At 35.3% G+C, this 26,926-nt stretch overlaps 1 protein-coding gene across 4 annotated transcripts; it reads left to right on the top strand.

Moving 5' to 3' along the window:
• On the top strand, positions 1-26,479 carry GTF2H2 (general transcription factor IIH subunit 2). 4 transcript variants are annotated; one of them, XM_036887822.2, is made up of 17 exons: positions 1-52; positions 1,246-1,326; positions 2,287-2,374; positions 2,912-2,989; positions 3,315-3,351; positions 3,564-3,650; positions 5,765-5,815; positions 6,136-6,190; positions 9,108-9,213; positions 16,581-16,671; positions 16,837-16,924; positions 17,409-17,516; positions 18,975-19,038; positions 20,731-20,834; positions 21,368-21,470; positions 24,695-24,734; positions 25,995-26,479. In XM_036887822.2, the coding sequence occupies exons 3-17, from the start codon at positions 2,319-2,321 to the stop codon at positions 26,112-26,114; spliced, it is 1,188 nt and encodes a 395-aa protein (XP_036743717.1). In that variant the 5' UTR covers positions 1-52; positions 1,246-1,326; positions 2,287-2,318; the 3' UTR covers positions 26,115-26,479. The 4 variants fall into 4 exon arrangements, with proteins under 4 accessions (XP_036743717.1, XP_057350549.1, XP_036743718.1 ...); XM_036887823.2 differs by lacking the exon at positions 1-52 and adding an exon at positions 64-423; XM_036887824.2 differs by lacking the exon at positions 1-52 and adding an exon at positions 64-428.
• The last annotated feature ends 447 nt before the right edge of the window (positions 26,480-26,926 follow it).

Here is a 26,926-nt window from a genome sequence, read left to right as displayed (position 1 = left end):
CTCTTAGCGGATTGGGAGGGGCTTCCGGGCTGAGCGGCGTCAGGCCGGCCCGGTGAGTTCGCGGGTCCATGTCGGTGCGGAGTCAAGGCGGGGACCCGCTGCCTGGGAAGCACTGGAACAGGGAGCTGGCCGAGTGGCCGAGGCAGAGGCTGAATGGCCGTGACCGGCCTTGTAGGGAGTGAACGTCTGAGGGAGCGTTTGGAGGGGCAGGAGGGCACTTCCGTTTGGGGAGCTGCGATCTGGGGAATGGCCCTCCTTCCCTAAGGCAGAGCGCGGGTGTGGGATATTGTGGGTCTGGATTGGAGTTTGTGGCCTGCGTCCAGCCTTATGACCTTCAGAGAGTTACCAACCTTTGAGCCCTGAGCTCCACGCCAGACAAACGGGACAGTAATCACCCTTGTCTATCTCACAGCTCTTGGCGTGGTAAGGTGTGCAGAAAAGCTTCATAAATGGCGACGTTTGACGCAGATCTCATTAGTTTGCATGGGACACCAGTCACACGCAGGGGCAAGTGGCTTTTCTGGGGTTGGATTCCCAAAGAACGATCAGCAATATTTGTAGCAAGATGAAATATTGGGAAGTCATAGACCGTTGGAGATGCTGACCTAAGAGTTCACTGAGTACATCTTTCTCCAGTATGCCTAAATTGCTTCTCTAATAACAGCATGTAAACATCCGACTTCCCTTTGCACTCTTGCAGTTATGGGGAGCTTAATAATACCTCTGTCCTGTCACTGTAATTTCCCAGTGCAGGCAGCTCTAATTAAGAAGTCTTTATAGGCAGTAAGCCCGAATTGTTCACGCTTGCAGTTTTTGCTCATTAGTTCTCACTTTGTTTCTGAACTTGCAGAGAATTAAAAGTAATAAACTCAAAGTACAGTTTAAATACTGATGTGACACATGGCAGTAGCCACCTTTCAAAGAATTTGAATTTAGAAACATTGAGAACATTATGTGTTTGATTTTTGACATCCACAGTTAATCCAAAAAACTTAGGTGGAGAATCAAAATATTCAATGTAGTCACCCTATGCTATATTACTTCACTTAGTTAAACCTACGAAGCACCAGCGTAGTTAGTGTGTTGAAAGAGCACAGGTACTAGAATTAAATCATTTCTGTTTCTTCAGGATACTAAAGTGGATCACCACATTTTCTGAAACAAATGAATCTCTTCCAGCACCAGGGAGTGGTTTGTTAATTTAGTGAGGCATACAGAATTTAAGCATATAATATCTGATTATAGCAGGTGCCGCAGAAAGCAGTGATGTCGTAAAAGCAGTCTCCAACTGGTCAATAGATTTTAATTCTGGAAGTCCACTTACAGGTCAGTTCTTTAGATTTTTAAATATGTTTTTCTACAAAAACAATTATATAAATGGAGGTTAAGGTTTGATTATTGTGCTTGTCACAGAAATTAATCCTTGCCCCTGCCAGTGGTGGGATTTGTTTTGGCCTTAATGTCTTGGTAGTTAAAGGATTCCTTTGATCATTTATGGAAGGAAACTGAGAGCTAGCTGTGAAAGTTGGATGTGATAAGGATGTTCATCACTTGGTTACAGTTAATAGGTTCCCTCCACCAACAGTTTTATCCCTGATTATTAAATACATGTTCATAGTGAAAATATGAAAAAAAGAAAAGAATAAAAAAGCAAAAACCCAATCACCCTTAATCCTATCATCCAGGTGAAACTGTTTGCCATATTTACTGAATTACCACATAGTTCCTTTATCTTTTTTTTTTGTAGTAGAAATGTTAGCATAGGTTTAATACTGTTGCCTTTGAATTATGAGCCATAAGAATTTACCATTTATAAATAATAAATTTCACTTGAAAACTTGATTATGAGAAACTCACATAAAGGTGGAGAGGTAGTACAGTGAATCACCATGTAACCATCACTGAGCTATAATCACCATTAGGTGTGGCTAATCTTTTTCAACTACACTCATTCCCACTTCCCATAATTCTATGGTTCTGTCCTGTGACACATCTATAATGCATTTTTGTTTTCTTTTTAATTGTAAAAAGATGCTTATTTCCACTGCTGCCAAATTTATGCATAATGACTCATAGTCTTCCTTGGGGATGGGAAAAAGTTCCGTGAGGGTTTTGTATTTTCATTTAATAACAATTACCGATTAAATTGCAAAGAATTAGATGACCTTGCATTCTGAATTTCTTTTACTTTGTATGTTTACTGCCCTCTCATCAGTTTTCAAGTGTAATTGTATTCATTTGGTGACAGACATCTTTAGGAAATTAACAATCTAATGATTTTTACAGGTTATTGAATATTATAAGATATTTAAGAAAAAATGGATGAAGAACCAGAAAGAACTAAGCGATGGGAAGGAGGCTATGAAAGAACATGGTGAGTAGGACATTATTACTCTTTATTCTTTTTTAGACATTGTCTTTTTTTTTTTTTTTTACAACTTTATTGAAGTATATCTTACATGTTAAAATTCATCTGTTTCCAATATATAATAATTCAGTGATACTTAGGAAACTTACTGAGTTGTGCAGTCATCACCATAAATAACTTTTAGAACATTTTTGTCACTAATATTAAGATCCCTCATGCCCATTTACAGTTAATTCCATTCCCTCCTCCAGCCCTAGGCAACCACTAATCCACTTTCTTTCACTATAATTTGCTGTTTCTTGACATTTCATGTAAATGTAATTGTACATTTGGTCAGTTATTTTCAAAGTTCATCCATGTTGGAGCGCATGTCAGTAATTTGTTCACTTTTATTGCTGAATAATATTCTATGGTTACAACATGTGTTTATTCATCCATTCACCAATTTATGCATATTTACATTGTTTACAATTTTCACCTTTTTTGAACAGTTTTTATAATTATACGTAGTATTATAATGCAACAGATAATTATTGCTTATAGGGAGATTCTTAAAGAAGATGAATCAGGATCACTTAAAGCTACAATAGAAGACATTCTCTTCAAAGCAAAGAGAAAAAGGTATGTGAACTTTTTGTAAATTACAAAAGATAAAAATACATTCCTTTAAGCCTTTCTGTCCACCTATACCTACTCCTCAGTACTTCATTTCAGCTGTGTTTCAACAAAACTGACCTGTAGCCTTCTGAATAGGGAGAGGAAATGGCAACCTACTGCTCCAGCAGAGAAATGGGTTTTCAGGGACTATCCAAAATGCCTGCGATTACGTGGTGCCCATAATTTAATAATCCACTTCACTAGAAAAATGCAGGTTAATTGAAACATTGTATTGATTTTTTGGGGTAGTATATGGCATTCCACTGAAATGTTTGTGTAATTTTAACAGAGTATTTGAGCACCATGGACAAGTTCGACTTGGAATGGTATGTTATTGTTTTTTTCCTTTACCCGTACAGAGCTGCCTTGGATTAGGGAAATATTCTGGCTTGATAGAATTGACAATAGTAAACAACAAACCTTTTAAAAGAATATACTAAAAATATATATGAAGAATATATGAATACTAAATGCCCTTTTTACTTCTTGGTCAAAAGGTATTTGAAAATTGTCCTTACGCTTTTTTTTTTTTTGGTAGATGCGTCATCTTTATGTGGTAGTAGATGGATCAAGAACAATGGAAGATCAAGATTTAAAGCCAAATAGACTCACATGTACTTTAAAGGTATAGTAAAATTAATCTTATACTAAATGTGAACTAGGACATTGAATTCTAAAAGAATTTTTTTTACTATAACAGCTCTCTAGAGATATAATTCACACACCATAAAATCAACTCATTTAAAGTACACTATCAAAAGTTTTTTGTATATTTACAGAGTTGAGCGACATTACCACAATCAATTTTGGAGCATTTTTATCATTACTAAAAGGAAACCCATACCAACTAACAGTCACTCTTGTTCCCCAACCTGCTCCCAGCCCTAGGCAACCATAAATGTATTTTTCTGTCTGTAGATTTGCCTTTTCTGAACATTTCATATAACTAGAATTATATAATATGTGGTCTTCGTGACTGGCTTCTTTCACTTAGTATAAAGTTTACACGATTCCTCCATGTTGTAGCATTTAGAGTCAGTATTTCATTTGTTATTTTTGCCAAACAATACTCTAGTGATGTAATATTGGGTTGTTTCCACGTTAGGGGGCCGTTATAAATAATGCTGCTGTGAACATTGATCTGCAGATTTTTGTGTAGATCATGTTTTTTCTTTTAAAGCTTGGTTTTAGCTTGGGTGTTTCATGTTTTATCCACTTTTCTGTGGTCTGAGAGACTAGCAGCTGGATGGAGTGGTATGTAAGAGAGGAGGCAAGTTCAGCTTCGGTGGTGTGCAGACTATGTTAGATTTTCTGGGCTCCATTTTATCTTCTGAGATTATATTGGCTGTCCTGTGTCTTGGTTCAGTTGAACTAACTGGGTGGGGGAGGGAGAATATAATGCTTCTTCATGAGGCGATAATCCCAGGCCTTGGGCTCTTTCTCCCAATTAAGTCTGAGGTTTGGATCCTTCTCTTCCAAGGAAAGTTAACTCTATTGATTTCTTTCCCTATTTATTCATAATTTCCCAGCAGAAGAGAGAAAAGAAAATAATAGTCTTTCTCTACATTTCTTTCCAAAAGCAAGAATATTTGTGAAATTTCTCAGGATTTTTGTGATTCACGAATGGGGCTTAAGAGGAGAAGTGTGAGGTAGAAGCCAAGTTATACTGCTCATCTCCATTCTGCTCCAGAACCTTCTGTTTCTTTTCTTGTGCACAAGTTTTTTAAATTAATTGGTTAGATTTGTTCTTCATCTTGTCTATTGGTGAATGTGTGTGTATTTGTTTTAATATCAGTCAAGTCTCTATAATAGAATGTCCACGACATTCTGTCTTGAACATACTTCAGTGGGAATGTTACTGCTACAACCACAAATATTTTCAGTGTCTGCCATAACCTCCAGGATGTGAAATTCTACTTTTTATTTTTAGCAGAAACTGAAACAGTTGGCCACTTCTCCTTTCTTGAATGTGTCCTTCTTTTGACTTTGGTGGTGACATAACAGTCTCTTTGGTGTTTTCCTCAGGCTTCTCTGTCCAACTTTAAAATGTTGAAATGTCTTAAGACTTGGTCATAGTCCTCCCTCTATTTTTCTGTCTACCCTCTTCCCTTGAGTAATATCATAAATTCCCATGAATAAATATTTTAAAGAATACATTTTTTTTTAAGTTAAAACAAACTGTAGATAAGTAGAAGTGCTACCAGATCATTTAGGGAAAGATACACCTAAATAGCTCATTATTTATGTCCTTAATTTCTGCCCTCCCATCACAAGTCAGGATCTTGCTTTGTCAGTTATCCCTTTTCTTTATTGAATCTTCATTCTTCTTTGACTTACTTGAATCATTTTCCTAAGCTTATAAACACATTCAGATTATTCCTAATTTATCAAAACCTGTCCTCAATTCTGCTCATTCTCCTGTTCCTGTCTTCATTGGTTATTTTCCTTGTTTATATTGTTTCTGTCTTACATGCCCAAATGGGTCCATCTTTCAAGGCCTAGCTCAAATCTGTCTCATCACTTACCATCCAAATTGAGGTTATTAATACTGTAATTTTCCTTTATTTGTTATATTAAAATTAATTATTTATTTACTATTTTCACTACTGAACATTTTTTGAAAATCTGTAAGCTTAAAAATCATGAGAAGTGATGCTTAATAGTAGGTTTACAAAACATGTTCTCTATGGTTGTTATTTTGCCCTTATCTACTATGTGCTTTTTGTTTTCTTTAAACAGTTGTTGGAATACTTCGTTGAGGAATATTTTGATCAAAATCCTATTAGTCAGGTATGTAGATTAGTGATGGAATTCAGAATTAGATTCCTGATATTACTGCCAAATAAAATTTTTTAAAACACATTTGGCATATCTGTGAATTATATGATCCAGATTGTGTACCAGTTTTTGGTACATTTATTAATGAAAATCAAGGTAACTCTAAGAATTAAATAATGTACAGTGAACTCATAGCTAAATTTATGTCAAAAGAGTTTCTCACGTGTTAACTTACTCCTTTTCTAATTACTAATTTAATCTAGTTATTTACATTCTTACCAAGAAGAAATAATTTGTTAAATTAATAATCTTTTTTTTTTTTTTATTTTGAGATTGGAATAATTGTAACAAAGAGTAAAAGAGCAGAAAAACTGACTGAACTATCAGGTATGCATAAAATTACCTCAGTAGAAGTAAAGGACTTGGCTTAATTTACCCAACCTTGTAAACCCTGTTCATAATGTTGCCTAATAAGTAAAATGAAGCCTTTTGTGCTCTCTAGGTAAAACACTTAATAAACCCTCCATTAAACTTTTGGTATCTAAGATGAATTGTTTTAAATTGAGTTTTGCACAGTGCTGAATATTATTACAGTGAATATAAATGTGTTTGTTTAAGATCTATACACCCTTTATCCCAAAAGCAGTAAGATAAAATTATTGTAACCATACAGAAAATCCACTTAGTCTTAAGATTAATTTTTTTTAAGTTAGTTAAACCTCTCATTTAAAGAGTGAAGGGTATAAAAATTGAATTGTAGTTATTGTTAATGATTGAATCTTTCTGCTTGCATGACATGCTGGACTGAATTTTATTCTCTTAAAAGATAATAATGGCAGGTTTTATTTGGTTTGGATATGTGCTGTTAGAGACTTACATCACTAATTCTATTTTATTTTCAGGTAAATACACCATCCCTTATAAGTGGTTCTCTACCTTTCATCCTCACCAGTGCATATAAGGGAATGACACACTTTCATCATTAATAGTTTTTCACAGTGGCAGTAAGGAGTGAAATATGTTAACCTGGAATGATCCAAGAAACTTAACTGTGAATAACCAGAAAAAAATCTCCAAGTATCTTAAGTGCAAAAGAGAAATTACTGGCTCATGTTCAGAAGTGGACTGATTTCACATATAGTTATTTCCAGGGGTCCAGGCTCTGTCTGGCTTCATTTTCTGATAGGTTGTCTGTGAGGTAAAAGGATATCTGTTAATAGCCCCAAGTCGACATGACCCCTGTAGTCTGTACCTTCAGCAGAAATCCTAGAGAGGGCTCTTATTGACCCTGCTTATGATCAGCCCATTCATGCACAGTCAGAGTGGCCAGGGGAATGAAGTATATTGTAGGCCTGGATTACACATCTGTTTCTGGAGCAGGACGGAAGCAGGGTAAGCTCCATCTAAACTGCATGGCCTAAACTGGATTATTATGCACTGAGGGAAGGATGATTCCACCAAGGAAGGGATGTAGGGCCAGCCCTCCTGCCTTCTTCTTCCCTAAATTAATAGTAGTTTTCTATTGGTGCCAGGGAAGTCAAAATGATAGGGATGAAAAATCCTCTGGAGATTCTGATAGGCCTCATGAAGGTATCTTCTCTCCCTCTCATCAGAATCACTGCTGTAAACTACACTGATATTAAGTATCATGCTTTTTTCATATACTGACAACACAGTGGGAAATGAAAAAATTGAAGTGGATAGAGAGCCAGGAAATCTCAGTCTGAGTGCTCATCTACCATTAGGTAGGCATATGTCTCTCGGCAAGTCATATAACTTGTTAAATTTGTTTCTCACAAATTGAGGGATTTGGATTTAGTGAAGTACTTTTAACTTCTAAAATTTGATGGTTCCAAGAATAAATACTTGCCGTATATGTTAAAATATAGTAAATAGTTAATATTTTAAAACTTACTCAGATAAATAAGAACACCGAGAAGTTTCAAGTAGATGAATGAACGAAGAAGACAGATAATTCATACCAGACTTAAAATGGGAAATACATAACTATTAAAAAAGTTTAGCCAAGCAAGTGATCAAAAACAAAACAAAAAACTGTTCAATGACATTTTATTATTTTATGTATTCTAAAGCAAAATAAAGTTTCAAAAGCAATGTATTGCTTGCTGAACCATGGAGAAACTGGTACATTTTATAATGTTGATAGTCTGATTAATTAGTTTAATATTTTGGAGGAAAGACCCATATGAATGGTTGTTCCTTGAAATTATACTTAGGGAATGTTATGAAAGAAGAAAAAGCCGCACCCTACAAATAATACTCTTTGCATTAGTAGGTATAATAGTGACAAATTGGAAATTACTTAAATGTTCAGTATGGAAGTAGTTTGATGAATTATACTATATGATAAAATCAATTTAATGATGCTTTCATTATTAATTCATATAAAGACTGAAATAAGAGAAAATGTTTGAAGAATATCATATTTCATTGAGTCTCAGATTTCATCATTTTAAGATACCTTTATTTTATGAGCCATCAAGAAGGAAGCAAGCACTCTAGCAATTAAACTTTGACACAAGGTCAAATGACATGTGAATGGTTCATACCAGCTTCTTGGTGATTTGATACGTCTGTCAACTATTCTAAAGAATTTGGCAGTTTCTCTTTCCTTCATTTGTGTTGAGATAACAGTGTTTTAAGGTGTTATTTCAGTAACAAGATAACACAGCTTTGTCTATTTGTGGAACTGCCTCTTTCTTAGTTCTTAGAAAGTTCTTGTTTTTTTCTCCTGAAGAAAAATGTGGAATTGCAGGCATTCTTCTGTCAATGAACTTCTGCTTCACTAATAGCAAACTTACACCACACTGCTCTGTTCCGTGCCTTTCTACATAAAAATTTAGCCTTTCTAAAAAGACCTTAAATCACAGGTAAACTAAATGTGCTTAATGTAAACAATGTACGTAACGCAGTTGAATCAACGACACATCAGTGACCGTCATAGGTTCCCACACAGCAGCCAGTGATGGTGAAACACAGGATTCCAGAGGTGTTAAAATGTGAAAATCTATTAGTCTCAAAATGATTAAATAGAGATAAAAGTAAAAAGCTATGCACCCTAAGATAATACAATTTAAAATTTGTGTTAATAAAGAGATTATTTCTATTGTTTTTAAATATGAAGTGAGACTATAACAAAACTTTCTGATAAAACTTATTAAAAATGCAAATTGAAGGGATTCTGTTCTCTAACATCATAGATATGTAAAGTTTGGGAGAAACTAAGTTCCATAATGTATATAGCAAATTCTATTAAAAGTAGATTATTCCATTTCTACTTTAGGAAACCCAAGGAAACACATAACATCTTTGAAGAAAGCAGTAGATATGACCTGCCATGGAGAACCATCTCTTTATAACTCCTTAAGCATGGCTATGCAAACTCTAAAGTTAGTATTTTACATTTATTTTTTATAATTGATTTCAAAGTTTTTAAGTGAGTTAAGTTGAAACAGTATGTTCACATGCATCTCCATAATCCCAGCTATGATGAAATCATTATTAAAAGGAATACGTAATGTCATTTATGATGTTTACTATGGTGTTGGTTATTGTAGTTAGTGAGGTATATCCTTTAAGGCCTTTTAAAAATACAGTACTAATAGTAGTATGAAATAAATATGTTGATGAAAAATAAATATTTATTGGAAATTGTGGATGTAATCTCGTATAATGATTATGAATTTGTTGTACATTTATTGACTTTATTAACTTATTTTGAAATATATCTGTAAATTAATAGTACACTTTGCAAATTCAGCTTTGTGAAATATAGCTAAGACCCAAGGAAGTATTCAATATAGTCGAAACTTGTATATTTTATTTCTGAATAGTCCATCCTGATTCAGGTTTTTATGCCTTTATATAATAGATATTTTTCTAGATTTAGAGTGGATGAGGAGGTAACACACGTAATAAAGGTAGGCACAATAGCAGTGCAAGTTAAGAGCTGAGAGCCTAACAATGGAGATGTAAACAGGATATAAACAGCTATAAATGACTGATGAAATTGCTCTAAAAAATAGAAATCTCTCTTTAGCACAGGGGAAGACAGCTCATCACATCTTAAAATCCCATAAGCCATTTAATTAAATAGTACACAAAAATTAATGTATACAAGGAGGAGCCAAGATGGCGGCATGAGTAGGACAGTGGAAATCTCCTCCCAAAAACATATATATTTTTGAAAATACAACAAATACAACTATTCCTAAAAGAGAGACCAGAAGATACAGTACAACAGCCAGGCTACATCTACAACTGTGAGAACCCAGCACCTTGCGAAGTGGGTAAGATACAAGCTGCGGCCTGGCAGGACCCGAGCGCCCCTCACTCCAGCTCCCAGCGGGAGGAGAGGAGTCGGAGCGGGAAGGAAGACAGAGCCCAGGGCTGCTAAATACCCAGCCCTAAGCCCTAGCCATCTGCACCAGGAGTGCAGACACACAGTGTGTGGGGTGCTGGATACTAGGGAAACGGGACAGTAAAACTTGTGAGCAGGTCCCAAAGCCGGCACCCCTGGGACAAAAGAAAAGCAAGTGCTTCTTGAAAGTCTTAAAGGGACAGGGTCCTCACAGCTGGATGGAAGCATCCCAGCGCACTCACCCCAGTAGCTAGGAATCTCGGGGAACTCCGGGTGCCCTAACCACTGGGCGGCAGCACAGCTTGGAGGCCCTTCACAGCGATAAACGCCTCCCACCCATTCCCCCTCTGGCGCGGCCCCGCCATAGCAGAACAGCAGCATGAAAGCGGCCATGCCCACAGCAACCACGGAGCTTAACTCCACAGCGGCCCGGGCAAGAATCAGAGATCCCGTCTGCACGCAGATGCCCAGCACAACCTGCTAGGGGTCGCTGTTCTCCCATGAAAGGAAGGCCAGGAGCAAGTGGAAAGGGTCTTGGTTCTCCCAGCTGACACATGCGCCACTGCTTTCAACTACCTCTATCGCCATGAAAAGGCAGAAGAATTTGATACAGACCAGACAAACCCAGACCTCCTCCCCTGAGAGGGAATCTGAGGACACAGATTTAACCAATCTTCCTGAAAAAGAATTCAAAAGAAATGTTATAACCATGCTGATAGACTTGCAGAGAAATATGCAAGAGCTAAGGAGGGAGAATACAGAAATAAAACAATCTCTAGAAGGACTTAAAAGCAGAATGGATGACATGCAAGAGGCTACTAATGCAATAGAAATCAGAGAACAGGAACACAGAGAAGCTGACACAGAGAGAGATAAAATGATCTCCAGGAATGAAAGAATATTAAGAGAACTGTGTGACCACTCGAAACTGAACAAAATCCGCATTAAAGGGGTAACAGAAGAAGAAGAAGAGAGAAAAAGGGATAGAAAGTGTCTGAAGAAATAATTGCTGAAAACTTCCCCAAACTAGGGGAGGAAATAGCCTCTCAGACCACGGAGGCACACAGAACTCCCAACACAAGGGACCCAAGTAGGACAACACCAAGACACATAATAATTAAAATGGCAAAGATCAAGGACAAGGACAGAGTATTAAAGGCAGCCAGAGAGAGAAAAAAGGTCACTTACAAAGGAAAACCCATCAGGCTATCATCAGATTTCTCAACATAAACCTTACAGGCCAGAAGAGAATGGCATGATATATTTAATGCAATGAAACAGAAGGGCCTTAAACCAAGAATACTGTTTCCAGCATGATTATCATTTAAGTATGAAGGAGGGATTAAACAATTCACAGACAAGCAAAAGTGGAAGGAATTTGCCTCCCACAAACCACCTCTACAGGGTATTTTAGAGGGACTGCTCTAGATGGGAGCACTCCTAAGGCTAAACAGATGCCACCAGAGAAAATAAAATCACAGCAAAGAAAGTGGAACAATCAAATACCAACTAAAGGCAAAAAATAAAATCAACTACCCACAAAAGCAGTCAAAGGAAACACAAAGAGCACACACACACACACACACACACACACACAAAATACACCTAACATACAAAGAATGGAGGAGGAAGAGTAAGAAGGGAGAGAAATAAAGACTGTGTTTATAATAGCTCAATAAGTGAGTTAAGTTAGACGGTAAGACAGTAAAGAAGCTAACTTTGAACCTTTGATAACCATGAATTTAAAGCCTGCAATGGCAATAAGTACATATCTTTAAATAATCACCCTAAATGTAAATGGACTGAATGCACCAGTCAAAAGACACAGAGTAATAGAATGGATAAAAAAGCAAGACCCATCCATATGCTGCTTACAAGAGACTCACCTCAAACCCAAAGACATGCACAGACTTAAAGTCAAGGGATGGAAAAAGATATTTCATGCAAACAACAGCGAGAAGAAAGCAGGGGTTGCAGTACTAATATCAGACAAAATAGACTTCAAAATAAAGAAAGTAACAAAAGATAAAGAAGCACATTACATAATGATAAAGGGCTCAGTCCAACAAGAGGATATAACCATTATAAATATATATGCACCCAACACAGGAGCAACAACATATGTGAAACAAACACTAACAGAATTAAAGGAGGAAATAGAATGCAATGCATTCATTTTAGGAGACTTCAACACACATTCACTCCAAAGGACAGATCCACCAGACAGAAAATAAGTAAGGACACGGAAGCACTGAACAACACACTAGAACAGATGGACCTAATAGACATCTACAGAACTCTACACCCAAAAGCAACAGGATACACATTCTTCTCAAGTGAACATGGAACACTCTCCAAAATAGACCATATACTAGGCCACAAAAAGAGCTTCAGTAAATTCAAAAAGATTGCAATTCTGCCAACCAACTTCTCAGACCACAAAGGTATAAAACTAGAAATAAATTGTACAAAGAAAGCAAAAAGGCTTACAAACACATGGAGGCTTAACAACATGCTCCTAAATAATCAATGGATCAATGACCAAATCAAAATAGAGATCAAGCAATATATGGAAACAAATGACAACAACAACACAAAGCCCCAACTTCTGTGGGACACAGTGAAAGCAGTCATAAGAGGAAAGTATATAGCAATCCAGGCATATTTAAAGAGGGAAGAACAATCCCAAATGAATAGTCTACAGTCACAATTATTCAAATTGGAAAATGAAGAACAAATGAGGCCTTAAGTCAGCAGAAGGAGGGACATCATAAAGATCAGAGAAGAAATAAATAAAATTGAGAAGAATAAAACAATAGGAAAAATCAATGAAACCAGGAACTGGTTCTTTGAGAAAATAAACAAAATAGATAAGCCCCTAGCCAGACTTATTGAGAGAAAAAGAGAATCTACACACATCAACAGAATCAGAAATGAGAAAGGAAAAATTACGATGGACCCCACAGAAATACAAAGAATTATTAGAGAATACTATGAAAATCTATATGCTAACAAGCTGGAAAACCTAGAAGAAATGGACAACTTCCTAGAAAAATACAATCTTCCAAGACTGACCAAGGAAGAAACACAAAATCTAAACAAACCAATTACCAGCAACGAAATTGAAGCGATAATCAAAAACTACCCAAGAGCAAAACCCCTGGGGCCAGATGGATTTACTGTGGAATTTTATCAGACATACAGAGAAGACATAATACCCATTCTCCTTAAAGTTTTCCAAAAAATAGAAGAGGAGGGAATACTCCCAAACTCATTCTATGAAGCCAGCATCACCCTAATACCAAAACCAGGCAAAGACCCCACCAAAAAAGAAAATTACAAACCAATATCCCTGATGAACATAGATGCAAAAATACTCAACAAAATATCAGCAAACCGAATTCAAAAGTACATCAAGAGGATCATACACCATGATCATGTGGGATTCATCCCAGGGATGCAAGGATGGTACAACATTTGGAAATCCATCAACATCATCCACCACATAAACAAAAAGAAGGAGATAAATCACATGATCATCTCCATAGACACTGAAAAAGCATTCGACAAAATTCCAACATCCATTCATGATAAAAACTCTCAGTAAAATGGGTATAGAGGGCAAGTACCTCAACATAATAAAGGCCATATATGAAAAACCCACAGCCAACATCTTACTGGACAGCGAGAAGCTGAAAGCATTTCCTCTAAGATCGGGAACAAGACAGGGATGCCCACTCTGCCTACTGTTATTCAACATAGTACTGGCAGTCCTAGCCATGGCAATTAGACAAAACAAAGAAATACAAGGAATCCAGATTGGTAAAGAAGAAGTTAAACTGTCACTATTTGCAGATGACATGATATTGTACATAAAAAACCCAAGAGACTCCACTCCAAAACTACTAGAACTGATATCAGAATACAGCAAAGTTGCAGGATACAAAATTAATACACAGAAATCTGAGGCTTTCCTATACACTAACAATGAACTAGCAGAAAGAGGATACAGGAAAACAATTCCATTCACAATTCCATCAAAAAGAATAAAATACCTAGGAATAAACCTAACCAAGGAAGTGAAAGACCTATACCCTGAAAACTACAAGACATTCTTAAGAGAAATTAAAGAGGACACTAACAAATGGAAACTCATCCCATGCTCTTGGCTAGGAAGAATTAGTATTGTCAAAATGGCTATCCTGCCCAAAGCAATCTACAGATTTAATGCAATCCCTATCAAATTACCAACAGCATTCTTCAACAAACTGGAACAAATAGTTCTAAAATTCATATGGAACCACCAAAGACCCCAAATAGCCAAAGCAATCCTGAGAAGGAAGAATAAAGTGGGAGGGATCTCGCTCCCCAACTTCAAGCTCTACTACAAAGCCACAGTAATCAACGCATTTTGGTACTGGCACAAGAACAGAGTCACAGACTAGTGGAACAGAATAGAGTCTCCAGGCAGTAACCCAAACATATATGGTCAATTAATATACGATAAAGGAGCCATGGACATACAATGGGGAAATGACAGCCTCTTCAACAGCTGGTTTTGGCTAAACTTGACAGCTGACATGTAAGAGAATGAAACTGGATCACTGTCTAACCCCATACACAAAAGTAAATTTGAAATGGATCAAAGAACCTGAATGTAAGCCATGAAACCATGAAACTCTTAGAAAAAAACATAGGCAAAAATCTCTTGGACATAAGCATGAGCGATTTCTTCATGAACATATCTCCCTGTGCAAGGGAAACAAAAGCAAAAATGAACGAGTGGGACTGTATCAAGCTGAAAAGCTTCTGTACAGCAAAGGACACCATCAATAGAACAAAAAGGTATCCTACAGTATGGGAGAATATATTCATAAATGACAGATCCGATAAAGTCTTGACATCCAAAATATATAAAGAGCTCACACACCTCAGCAAACAAAAAGTGAACAATCCAATTAAAAAATGGGCACAGGAGCTGAACAGACAGTTCTCCAAAGAAGAAATTCAGATGGCCAACAGACACATGAAAAGATGCTCCACATCACCAGTCATCAGAGAAATGCAAATTAAAACCACAGTGAGATATCACCTCACACCAGTAAGGATCGCCACCATCCAAAAGACAAACAACAACAAATGTTGGTGAGGTTGTGGAGAAAGGGGAACTCTCCTACACTGCTGGTGGGAATGTAAATTAGTTCAACCATTGTGGAAAGCAGTATGGAGGTTCCTCATAAAGCTCAAAATAGAAATACCATTTGACCCAGGAATCCCACTTCTAGGAATTTACCCTAAGAATGCAGCAGCCCAATTTGAAAACGACATATGCACCCCTATCCCCTATGTTTATCACAGCACTATTTACAATAGTCAAGAAATGGAAGCAATCTAACTGTCCATCAGTAGATGAATGGATAAAGAAGATGTGGTACATATAAATAATGGAGTATTATCCAGCCATAAGAAGTAAACAAATCCTACCATATGCAACAACATGGATGGAGCTAGAGGATATTATGCTCAGTGAAATAAGCCAGGTGGAGAAAGACAAGTACCAAATGATTTCACTCATATGTGGAATATAAGAACAAAGGAAAAACTGAAGGAGCAAAACAGCAGCAGACTCACAGAACCCAAGAAAGGACTAACAGTTTCCAAAGGGAAAGGGACTGGGGAGGATGGGAGGGAAGGGAGGGATAAGGGAGGGCGAAGAAGAAAGGGGGCCTTACGATTAGCATGTATAATGTCGGTGGGGGGACAGGGAGGGCTGTGCAACACAGAGAAGACAAGTAATGATTTTATAGCATCTTACTACGCTGATGGACAGTGACTAATGGGGTATGTGAGCGGGACTTAATGAAGGGGGAGTTTAGGAAACATAATGTTCCTCATATAATTGTAGATTAATGAAACTCAAATAAAAAAATTAATGTATACGATTATCACGACTGAATCACCATGTGGTTCAATTATTATCTTTAAAAAAGAAGTATATTACTATGTATGCACCTTAAAAGTTAATCTATATGGTATTGTCCTACTTTCTAGTGTACGCTTAAGACTTGGTATGAAACAAATTTACAATGTAAGTTTCATGTCAGGAACCTTGTCAGTCTTATTTATTACGCTAACCCCAGAATTTAAAAGAGTCTTCAGTATTTATTGTGTGAATAAATGAGTCAGTGAATTTTTTTAAGTGTATAACTGATTTTAGAAAAATACACATTAAAGTGTTTAGAATATACTTACAGTTTATTCCTTTGTACAAAGTATTGAAACAAATGAGATATTCCATAGTCTAAATGTGTAAAGCATTTGTACTATTCTTTCTGAGTGAATTTTTCATTAGTGTAATTTGTTACATCTGACTGGATTGTATTTTATCTTTCTTAGACACATGCCCGGACATACAAGTAGGGAAGTCCTAATCATCTTTAGCAGCCTCACGACCTGTGATCCATCTAATATCTATGATCTAATCAAGGTAGAACCAATAATGTCTTTACAATTAAAACTGAAGTTACAACTCTAAGAAGAATTCTGTAGTGAATTTATTACTGGTTTTCAGAGCATTCCATTTTTCAAACACATTAATTCTTCAATTTGTTTTCTTCCCTTAAAATTCTCCATTTATTTGGATTTTATAAAGACCCTAAAGGCAGCTAAAATTAGAGTGTCTGTTATTGGATTGTCTGCAGAGGTTCGTGTTTGCACTGTACTTGCTCGTGAAACTGGTGGTATGTATCTAGAATCTTCAATATTCATAATTACTATATAAGAAGTAACAGTTTATTAAGTTAAGATGTTCTAATCCATTTTTAAGCTACTAAACTTAAGCCAGTTATATCCTGAAGTTCAAAATATGGGTGTTCTCCATAATATATCATTGGTTCTTTAAGATATCCTCTCAAAATGCAGGTAACTTTCAGTAGTTATGTCAGTGTTTAGAGGAAGCATAACTCTCGAAAAGCTAGAAATTTCACTACATGTAAAGCTTTGTAAAGATCTGGTCACTTGGATTAAATTAAATTGTACTTATATTTTTTCCTAGCCAATTTGGAGATATTATTTAAATAAGATTTTTGAAAAATGATAATTTAACTTAGATATTTATTTTGAAAATGTACATTTCCAGATGATAAAACTTTTACAGATTACATAGAAATTATAATTCATTCTTATGTCTGGAAAGCTGATTTTTTTTACTTTTCATCTTGTTAGGCATGTACCATGTTATTTTAGATGAAAGCCATTACAAAGAATTGCTGACACATCATGTTAGTCCTCCTCCCGCTAGCTCGAGTTCTGAATGCTCACTTATTCGTATGGGTAAGTGTTTGTTTTGTGTTATTTTTAAATGGACATTTAAAAATATGTATTTTGGCTCAAGCTAGGCTTTCTGTTTTCATTTGTGAATTTTTCTAACATTTAAGAATTTTTCTAAATTTAAGTCTTTTATAGCTAGAGGAAATTATGCTTTTGGAGCAATTTTGGAAAATAAAGAGAAGTAAAAAGAAAACTAAAACCACTTTAAATTAATAGTGCTACCACTTAGAGAACTGGCTTTTACTGTTAAGGCTAGAAAGGTACAAAGATACTGTGTTTATAGACAAATTCTTGTTGTAATAGGAAATTTAAAAATTAAGCTGCAAAATTCTCTGTACTGTTCAATCAAAGCTGTGTAAAACAAGCTGTGCAAAGACGGGCTTGCAGGGAGGTACATCAAAGTGCTCAAAGCGACTTTTTTCAGGAGAGGGAGAATGATCATTTTGCATCACTTAAAAATTTTTTGTTTTCCTCTTTTTCCAAAAATTTTATAATGAACATTTTACATTTATAATTGAAAAAGATGTTAACTTTTTAAATGTAAAAAGAATCTCCTTGTTTAATATGAATTTTTTTAACTGTCAGTGAACTGGGATGCTTTTCTGTCTTGTTTTTGGCCATTTATAGTACCAGTCAGCCTCTCTTTCCCATTTCCTCATCTGTAAAATGATACTAGTGTTTATCTCATTGTATGCTGCAAGGACTGAGTTAATACAGATGAAGTATTTAAAATAATGCTTGACATAAACACTCAATACATCTCAGATATTATGTTGGCCAGTCATTTTTGGTTTAGTGATATTTTTTGTTAGCCCATTTTAAAGTTACTATTTAAACTTATAATAATTTATTCTTCAAATTGATTTGTTAGAGCCATTTAGGAATACCAACCCATTTCAGTCACCTGATGCAAATATTTATCAGTTGGTCATTTGCATTTATTTATTTTAATATGTAGATAGATTTAAATTTTTTATATAATTAAATCTCTCTTTTTTATCGTTGCTGCTTTTCTTGGACCTTCAGAATTTTGCAATACGTATGCAAAATAAACTACATGGGTTTAGGCATTCCAAAATTAAACATAGAAGTATACTCTTATGTAAAATGGAAGTGGACTATGTAATAGACTCCTCCATTGTATCAGAAACTATTTTAAAATTAAGAACATTTTCTTTTTAAAAAGTGGTACATGTTATAAAATTAGAAAATATAGATAGGAACTTCAGAATCTCTGGCCGTCTGTATGGATTGATTTTTCCCTATTTCCCCTACTTTTAATTTTTCTTGTAACCTGAAATTACAGTCAGTTTGACCATGCTATAATAAGCATATGTAAAAGGCAGGAAAGAGAACTTTTGTAGAACTTTGGGCTTTCTGGTAGCAACATTTTTAGGTTCTTAGTCCTAGAATTTTGCTGTTTGCTTGGGAAAAGAAAGTAATACATTTTCTTCTATGAAGGATTTCCTCAGCACACCATTGCATCTCTGTCTGATCAAGATGCAAAACCCTCTTTCAGCATGGCGTAAGTAAAAACCTTGAAACTGTCATTGATATTTATATTTTTACATTTTTAATTCCTTCCTGTAAGTTATAATTTTAAAAGATGGGCTTGAAATGCCATGGTTTTGTAAAAGATTGCCTTGTATATAGCTGTAAAGAGGAGTGAGGACTATGTCCGTACACTCTTGGGAAGTAAACATCAGGATATCTTACTAAGTAAAACAGCCAGGTAGAAAAAAGTGTATGCTACCAATCATCTAAGAAGAGGCTGGAGATTTGAGTAGATACACATACTTGTTTATATTAATAGTAAAAGTAGTAATGGAAATAGAAAGTAAAAACTAAAAATAAGTTCACCTAGGTGGTGTATAGAGAAGGCAAAGGTTAGACCCTAGACTTTTCTAAATATACTTTGTTTTAACTTTGGAACTTTATATTTTACATAATGATAAAACAAAATTAAATTTTATAAAGTAATTCTTAAACACACACACACAAAAAAATCACAAATAAGACTACTGTCTCCACCTGTAATAGGGACTAGATTTACCCTGCTGCTTTCTGCCAGAAAGCCAGACAAAATATGTAAAACAATGATTTTCAGACATTGGACAACAGACAGTGCAGATAAAGATCCTTGAAATAAGAGAGACAAAGGAGGTGGGCCCTGTGATTGCAGCTCCCTGCCTAGAGAGAATGTCCAGGCTGCAGTGCAGGGAGGAAAAACCCACACAGAGCCTGGAGGTCTTGCTCCATTGAAGAAACAAAATTCAGAGTTTAGGGGGGCTGAGAAGGCTATAATTTTTCAGGGCAGAGTACTGGAGAGTAAAAAGAGCGCTTAAGATCTGCAGAGACTTCCCTGAGTGGTTAGCTGAGTATTGATCAGCACAACCTTGAGGGACCTACTGGGGGCTTGGAAAGAACCACCAGAGAGGAGCAGGCAGAACAGTCCCTGTAGCTCACATGGGGCAGAGAATAGTTCATCTTTCCACCAGTCAGTGTGGAAAAGCCTCTTAACACAACAGGCATTGAATATTCCAGTCCACAGAAATGGAACCAAATTTACCATAGACTAACAGCTGTTCTGGACAGCCTAACAAAGTTAAAAGCAAGTCCTGAATAGAACAAACTATTTCTAAATTGCCTAAGTATATTCCAGAAAAAGCCCCAGCATATTTAAGGGGATACAAAAAAATCTAGCACCCCAAAGCAAAATTCAAAATGTCTGGCAGCCAACCAAAAATTATCAGGCATGCAAAGAAGTAGGAAAATATTACCCATAACAAGGAGAAAAATCATAGTGTGGACATATATCCAGAAGTAACAGTTGATAGAATTAGTAGACAGTGTGTTAAAGCAGTTATTATACATATACTCCATATGTTCAGGAAAGTAAAGAAGAACATGAGCTGTTAAGAGATACAGAAGATAGAAAAAAGACCGAAATCACATTTCAAGAGATGAATACACTGTCTGTGATGAAAGATACACTTAATGAGATTAACAGCAGAGTAGTCACTGAAGAAGAAAAGGTTAGTGAATTCAAAGACATTAATGGAAACCATTCAAAACAGAAATGCAGAGAGGGGAAAAAAAATGAACCTAAGTGAGCTATGAAACAACTTAAAGAGTTTCAAATCAAGGTAGCATACTTTCTTTTGCTCTATCACCTCTTTGTATATCACCTTTTAAAAGTAATGTTTCTCCCCCTCAGGCATTTGGATAGCATTACTGAGCCAGGACTTACATTAGGAGGCTATTTCTGCCCACAGTGTCGGGCAAAGTACTCTGAGCTTCCAGTTGAATGTAAAATCTGTGGTAAGAAACAAACTGTTCATTATCCACTTAATTAATCTTGAACTTCTTACCTATATTGTTATTAAAATAAATGTAAATATTAAGTTCCATCTATGTTCCTGGATTTAATTTGTGAGAAGAGAATTAGGTTATTTTTTATACTGTGTGCCATTCTAAGAATAAGCATAGCATCCTAGAAGAGTTTCTTGATTCTCTTTCTAAAAGAAGTATATTTTTAAAAGGCAATGCCATTGATCTAGTAGACATTTTTGCAGCTCTTACCTTCATAAAATAAATATATATAAGAAGAATCAGGAATTAAAATAATAGAATTGTAAAATTTTATTTTATTAAGCAAATGTGCCAGGGCAGGTCACACACCTAGTGACAGAACAAAGATGCCATCTTATAAATCTCCTTGTGTGGTCACAGGTAAACTCAAGGCCTAAAAAATACTTTTAAAATATTTAGCCTAAGTTATATGTTTTGACATACCAGCCATTGTCTTTATGAAGTCTGGGCTATTAAACATGTCTCTCTGCTTTATGTGTTAGGTCTGACTTTGGTGTCTGCTCCCCATTTGGCAAGGTCTTACCATCATTTATTTCCTTTGGATGCTTTTCAAGAAATTCTCCTAGAAGAACATAATGGAGAAAGGTATACGAGTTTTGATTAATTTATATCTCGTACAAGTGATAAAGTAGTATTTGAATGCATTGCTACCACATTAAAAAAGATAGGCATATTAACTTGGGCAAGGTTATTTCTAATATAGGAAATGAGACTTAGAAGGCCTACATTATGACTGAAAGGACTCATTATTATACAGATCTGGATGTCCAGAAATCTGTTAATTTCCCCAAACCCATCTATATATAATAAGAGTCGTGATATACTAGTAAATCAGTTCTCTAAAAAAGAAAAAAAAAACAAACCCTGATTTATAGCATTTGCTGATTTCCATGGTATAAAACTGGAGGATTTATCCAAAAGGTCTAATATTAGAATAATAGGAGAAACAAAGAAAAGATCAAATGAAGAGTAAGAAAGAAATAGTACAAGGATGTTTTCTAGTATTGAAGGACAGAACTTTCTAAATTGAAAGGGACTGTCTATTGCTTAAAATATTAAAGGAAAACAGACCCACACCAAAGTATATCATTGTGAAATTTCAGAATAAACAACAAAATACTAACCCTAAACATTTCTGGAGAGGGAAAATTAGTTCACATATCTGAAAATAAAATCGTTTGTCTTCTCCCATCAGCAATACTGGATGCTGACAGGGAGTGAGTGACTTCCTTCAAAATTTATAGTGAAAATTATTACCAACCTAAATTATATATCCAGCCAAACTGTTACTTAAATGTAGGTAGAATAAAGACATTTTCAGACTTGTAAGTTCTCAAAAAGACTTTCTGGGGAAGCTCTGGAAGAGATGATTCAAAAGAACTGAGAAAGAGAATGAGAGAAAGAAAAGGAATGTTTATTTAAGTAGCTAAAGAAAGCCCTAGGTTGCTGAAAAGAGGAGATCCCAGAATGACACTTGTTTGTCAAATACGGAAAACAGTCTGGTTAGGAGAAAGTCAGAATACTCCAGGAGAGACGTTACCAAGAAGTAAAGAACTCGAGATGGTGGTGTAGTTGAACATGTTTAGACTTCTCAGATAAAGAATGGGATAGAGTTAGTGGTAATTACATAGAAAACTAAGCATGTGCATAACAATACAGTTATTAAAGAAAAAATGTTTTAAAGAGAGGAAAAGTATTAAATGGCTCAGCTGAATATGTTTATATAGTCATAATAAACTAAACATTTAATATTGTTCTATCCTAAGCAATTGCATAGGAAGAATTGAGAATGACATTAGTTATGTATGTTGAAGAGAATTAAATACTCATTAGTTAGTTGAAGAGAATTTAATACTCATCTTCCATAGCGGGAGGTTCATAGCCAATGCCTATGAAAATGCTGAGAGCACTGTAAGTATAGGCAACTACCAACACTTGTTTTGAGAGTATTTGTTCTGGGGATCTGGAAATGAAGGGTAAATAGGTAGGGAACTGCAATTTTTGTAACAAGTGTTGAGAATTTTTATCTCTTCAAACTATTCCTTGAAAATTAAGTCCTTAGGCATCCTTTATATGCATGAATTAACTTCTGTCCATCTAGAATTGTACCAGCTGTCTGCTATCTTTGAGAGAGTTGAAAAATAGTTACTCAAATAATTTTCTATAGGGCTTAATTCCCTCTAAGAATCCCATTTGAGAAAGCATGCTCACATTTAACCTTGACAAAAATAAAATTAAAATTTTGTAAAAGTAAGATGGGATATACTGTGGAATTTTCTTAAATACTTGTATTCTTTTTTTTTTTTTTGAGAGGGTATCTCTCATATTTATTGATCAAATGGTTGTTAACAACAATAAAATTCTGTATAGGGGAGTCAATGCTCAATGCACAATCATTAATCCACCCCAAGCCTAATTCTCATCAGTCTCCAATCTTCTGAAGCATAACGAACAAGTTCTTACAATGGTGAACAAATTCTTACATAGTGAATAAGTTCTTACATGGTGAACAGTACAAGGGCAGTCATCACAAAAACTTTCGGTTTTGATCATGCATTATGAACTATAAACAATCAGGTCAAATATGAATATTCGTTTGATTTTTATACTTGATTTATATGTGGATCCCACATTTCTCCCTTTATTATTATTATTATTTTTTTTTAAATAAAATGCTGAAGTGGTAGGTAGATGCAAGATAAAGGTAGAAAACATAGTTTAGTGTTGTAAGAGAGCAAATGTAGATGATCAGGTGTGTGTCTGTAGACTATGTGTTAATCCAAGCTAGACAAGGGCAATAAAACATCCACGTATGCAGAAGATTTCTCTCAAAACAGGGGGGGTGAGGTTCTAAGCCTCACCTCTGTTGATCCCCAATTTCTCACCTGATGGCCCCCCTGCAACTGTGCCTGTCTTAGGTTGTTCCTCCCTTGAGGAATCTTACCCGTCTCTGGCTAACCAGTCATCTTCCGGGGCCATACAGGGAAATGTTAAGTTGGTAAGTGAGAGAGAAGCCATATTATTTGAAAAGGTTAGCTTTTTACTTCTTTGCATATTTATGCCCTGTGGCTTCTATGCCCAGAATTTGTCTTGAGGTATCTTTACCACTTGGAGGAATTATGATACTCGGTAAATTCGATATGAGGCACGAATTCTATTTAAGGGTTGTAATTAGGAAGGAAGAAGAAAAGCTATAGAGGTAGCAGATGGAAGAAAACATGGGAAGATTGATTATTTCTTTGGCATATCTTCCTTTAGAGTAACTTAAGCATGTATAGGTTTTAAACTACTAATTAAATTGTGCACACACATTAACATAATAGAATACAGCTACATAACCAAAGCAGATCCATAATTACCAGTCATCTCCAGTGAAGCCAAGAAAACCAGTTAGGCACCCTAGGCATTTTTGTCTATGATATAATGGATATTGTCCAACTGAACTTGAACAGTCTGAGAGAAATCAGACAAATTAAAACAACCCATTCCTGGGAACTGTTCACATCCCATATGTTCTTTTAACAGTAGATAGTCTGTAGTCGCAAGATTTTAGAGCACTGCAACTTGCACTTCTAATTCTTGGTTGAGTTCCGACAGTATAGATCCAGTCAAATTTGTTGTTTTACTGTATGCACAGGCCAGCTTAGATATCTCCTTCCTCATTCCAATGGCTGAATACTTGTATTCTTAACTCTCCTGAAAGTCATGTGTAAAGATAATTACTTATTAACTAAAGGATTCTTATTACCAAGATATTACTGAGTTATTTTAATGAGTAAATTCTAAAAATGACTCATTTTCCTTTTCAGATTTTGTTGTGGATGTCAGGGGGAATTGAAAGACCAGCATGTAAGTTCATGTGCTTTCTAAATATTAAGCATTGCACAAGAAATACTGAAGAAATAGTAAAAGTTTTCAATAGATTGTTGAAGACCAGGTTCATATCAGGTTATTCCTCAGAAGTATACTTATACCTAAGTAGAAGGTAGATAACATGGGAGCAAAATAGTTTAAACAGTTGTTTTATAATTCTGCATTCTGATTTTGCTATAAAGATATTTTAATACTTTAAACTGTCTTCAGTTTGCAAGCTAAACCACATTTACTTTAGAAGTATTTAACGTTTTTTCTCCATATTGTACTTAAAGTGCTGTTGTAACTCATTTTTAAAGTGGCCACAAACCAAAGGTTATTGCCCCATTGTGCCAATGAGAAAATATTTTCAAAGTTTTTGAAGGGGTCCAGTTTGAAATATTAAACTTATATATTGATGCAAGTAAGATAGATGGCTAATTTTAATATTTTTACTTATTTAGTTGTATGTCCATACTTAAAGCTATACTTTATATACTATATAAAATGAATATTAGTTGGAAGGATTCTTTGTTTATTCTACTGTCACATTGCATTAAAACAGTTTGATTAAGTTTTGTGTGCCTCCTTAACATCAGTAGCTTCATCTTCACTAGAACCACTTTTTGAATCATTTAACAGTTTTAAGAGCATGGCATCCTTACCTCTGTGCTGTTCAATATTTAATGGTTTTTGAATTGTGAATGATGCTGCCCTGGTAATTTTACCCCCAGGCACAAGTATCCATATATGTAATACTGATAGAATAATGGTTATTTTCTTTTTATTTGTCTTATATGTATCTTTTGTGGTTTTCTTTCATGGTTTAATTAAAAGGGGAATATAACTTTTGTGATTGTGAGGTCATTCCTTAGGGATAACTAAATTTGTGTTAAATTGTGCTTCTCTTTTTAATTGAATCAGCAGATGATCTCTCTAAGCATTAAAAACTAGTAATGATTTCAAGCGCATGTGTCTTCCTAAAAATAGTTTTTTAAAATGAGAGTGTCCTATAGTACAAGAGTCTTTAAGGACTCAAAAACAAAGTTATTCCCTCATTTTTAAGGAATAATCTCTTTGTCAAAAATAAGTTGCGTTAAGACTTGAGAATATATAGTACATTGGAAGTAATAGGTAGTGGGTAGGGAAAAATTGGTAGATATGAAAAAGCAAAGCAACTTGAATGTCTTCTAGCTATATGTTCTACTTAACTTTGGAAACTACTTTTTAAATTTACTTTTCTTCTTTTCCCTGCAGGTCTATGTTTGTGCTGTGTGCCAAAATGTTTTCTGTGTGGATTGTGATGTTTTTGTTCATGACACTCTCCACTGTTGTCCTGGTTGTATTCATAAGATTCCAACTCCTTCAGGTATTTGATTCCAACATATAGTGCACATTGTATGTGTTAAAAATAAATTTGTGACTAAATAAATGTAAATAAAACGATTCTTTAGAAGGAGCTCCAATTAAAATATGAAGAATAATTTGAAAGGAAAATCTGATTTAAGAAACACTTTGCTAAGAAAATGTAGTATTTTATTAAATTAAAATTTTTGTCCTGTCACAGAAATGCCTGGAATTCATTGGAAACTTCATTTAGTTAATTTTGTTTTCTATTATTTTGAGTTATAATGTTCAAAGTCATCATACGTTATTATATTTAAGTTACTTAATGATGATTAAATTGATGTGATAATTTCATTGTTTTATAATTAAAATACAGAATCTGTGTACAGAAAAAATTCTTATTTTTATTCATTTTCAGTGTAAAAACAAAATTAAGTGTAAATTCAGTGTAAAAAGAGAATTAATAGTTAATGAAATTACCAACCGCTTCACCCATGCAAGGGGTCTTTTAGCCATAACTAAACAATCAGAATATAATTACAAAATTAATGTATCTAAAATTATTTAAATTATAAGTTTAAACCAGCAGGAGTTTCAACTTTTTAGTTTAAACTCACATTCACAAGGTGATTGTTACCACATGTGGCACCAGTTTATTGAAAGGGATAGCAGGCAGTCCTCGTTAGCAGTGGGCGACCTGGTAGCAGTTCCTTATGGCAGCCGGCAGTGTAGGCGCAAGGCCAGGAGATCCTCCACAGGCCCCAGGAGTCGGTATCTCTTAGTGTAGTCCCTGGGAACAACTTCCAGGGTGCCCACAAGGGACATGTCAGCTCCAAGAGCAA

The sequence above is a fragment of the Manis pentadactyla genome, chromosome 2 (genome assembly GCF_030020395.1).
Source record: "Manis pentadactyla isolate mManPen7 chromosome 2, mManPen7.hap1, whole genome shotgun sequence".
Lineage (NCBI taxonomy): Eukaryota > Metazoa > Chordata > Mammalia > Pholidota > Manidae > Manis > Manis pentadactyla.
This window is presented reverse-complemented; position numbering and strand designations above follow the sequence as displayed.

Excerpts from the sequence above, each read along its gene's own strand:
- GTF2H2 (XM_036887822.2), top strand. The coding sequence starts at position 2,319 with ATGGATGAAGAACCAGAAAGAACTAAGCGATGGGAAGGAGGCTATGAA. Across the intron at positions 2,990-3,314 it reads TTCAAAGCAAAGAGAAAAAG|AGTATTTGAGCACCATGGAC; the intron begins GTATGTGAACTT and ends TAATTTTAACAG. Across the intron at positions 3,352-3,563 it reads GACAAGTTCGACTTGGAATG|ATGCGTCATCTTTATGTGGT; the intron begins GTATGTTATTGT and ends TTTTTTTGGTAG.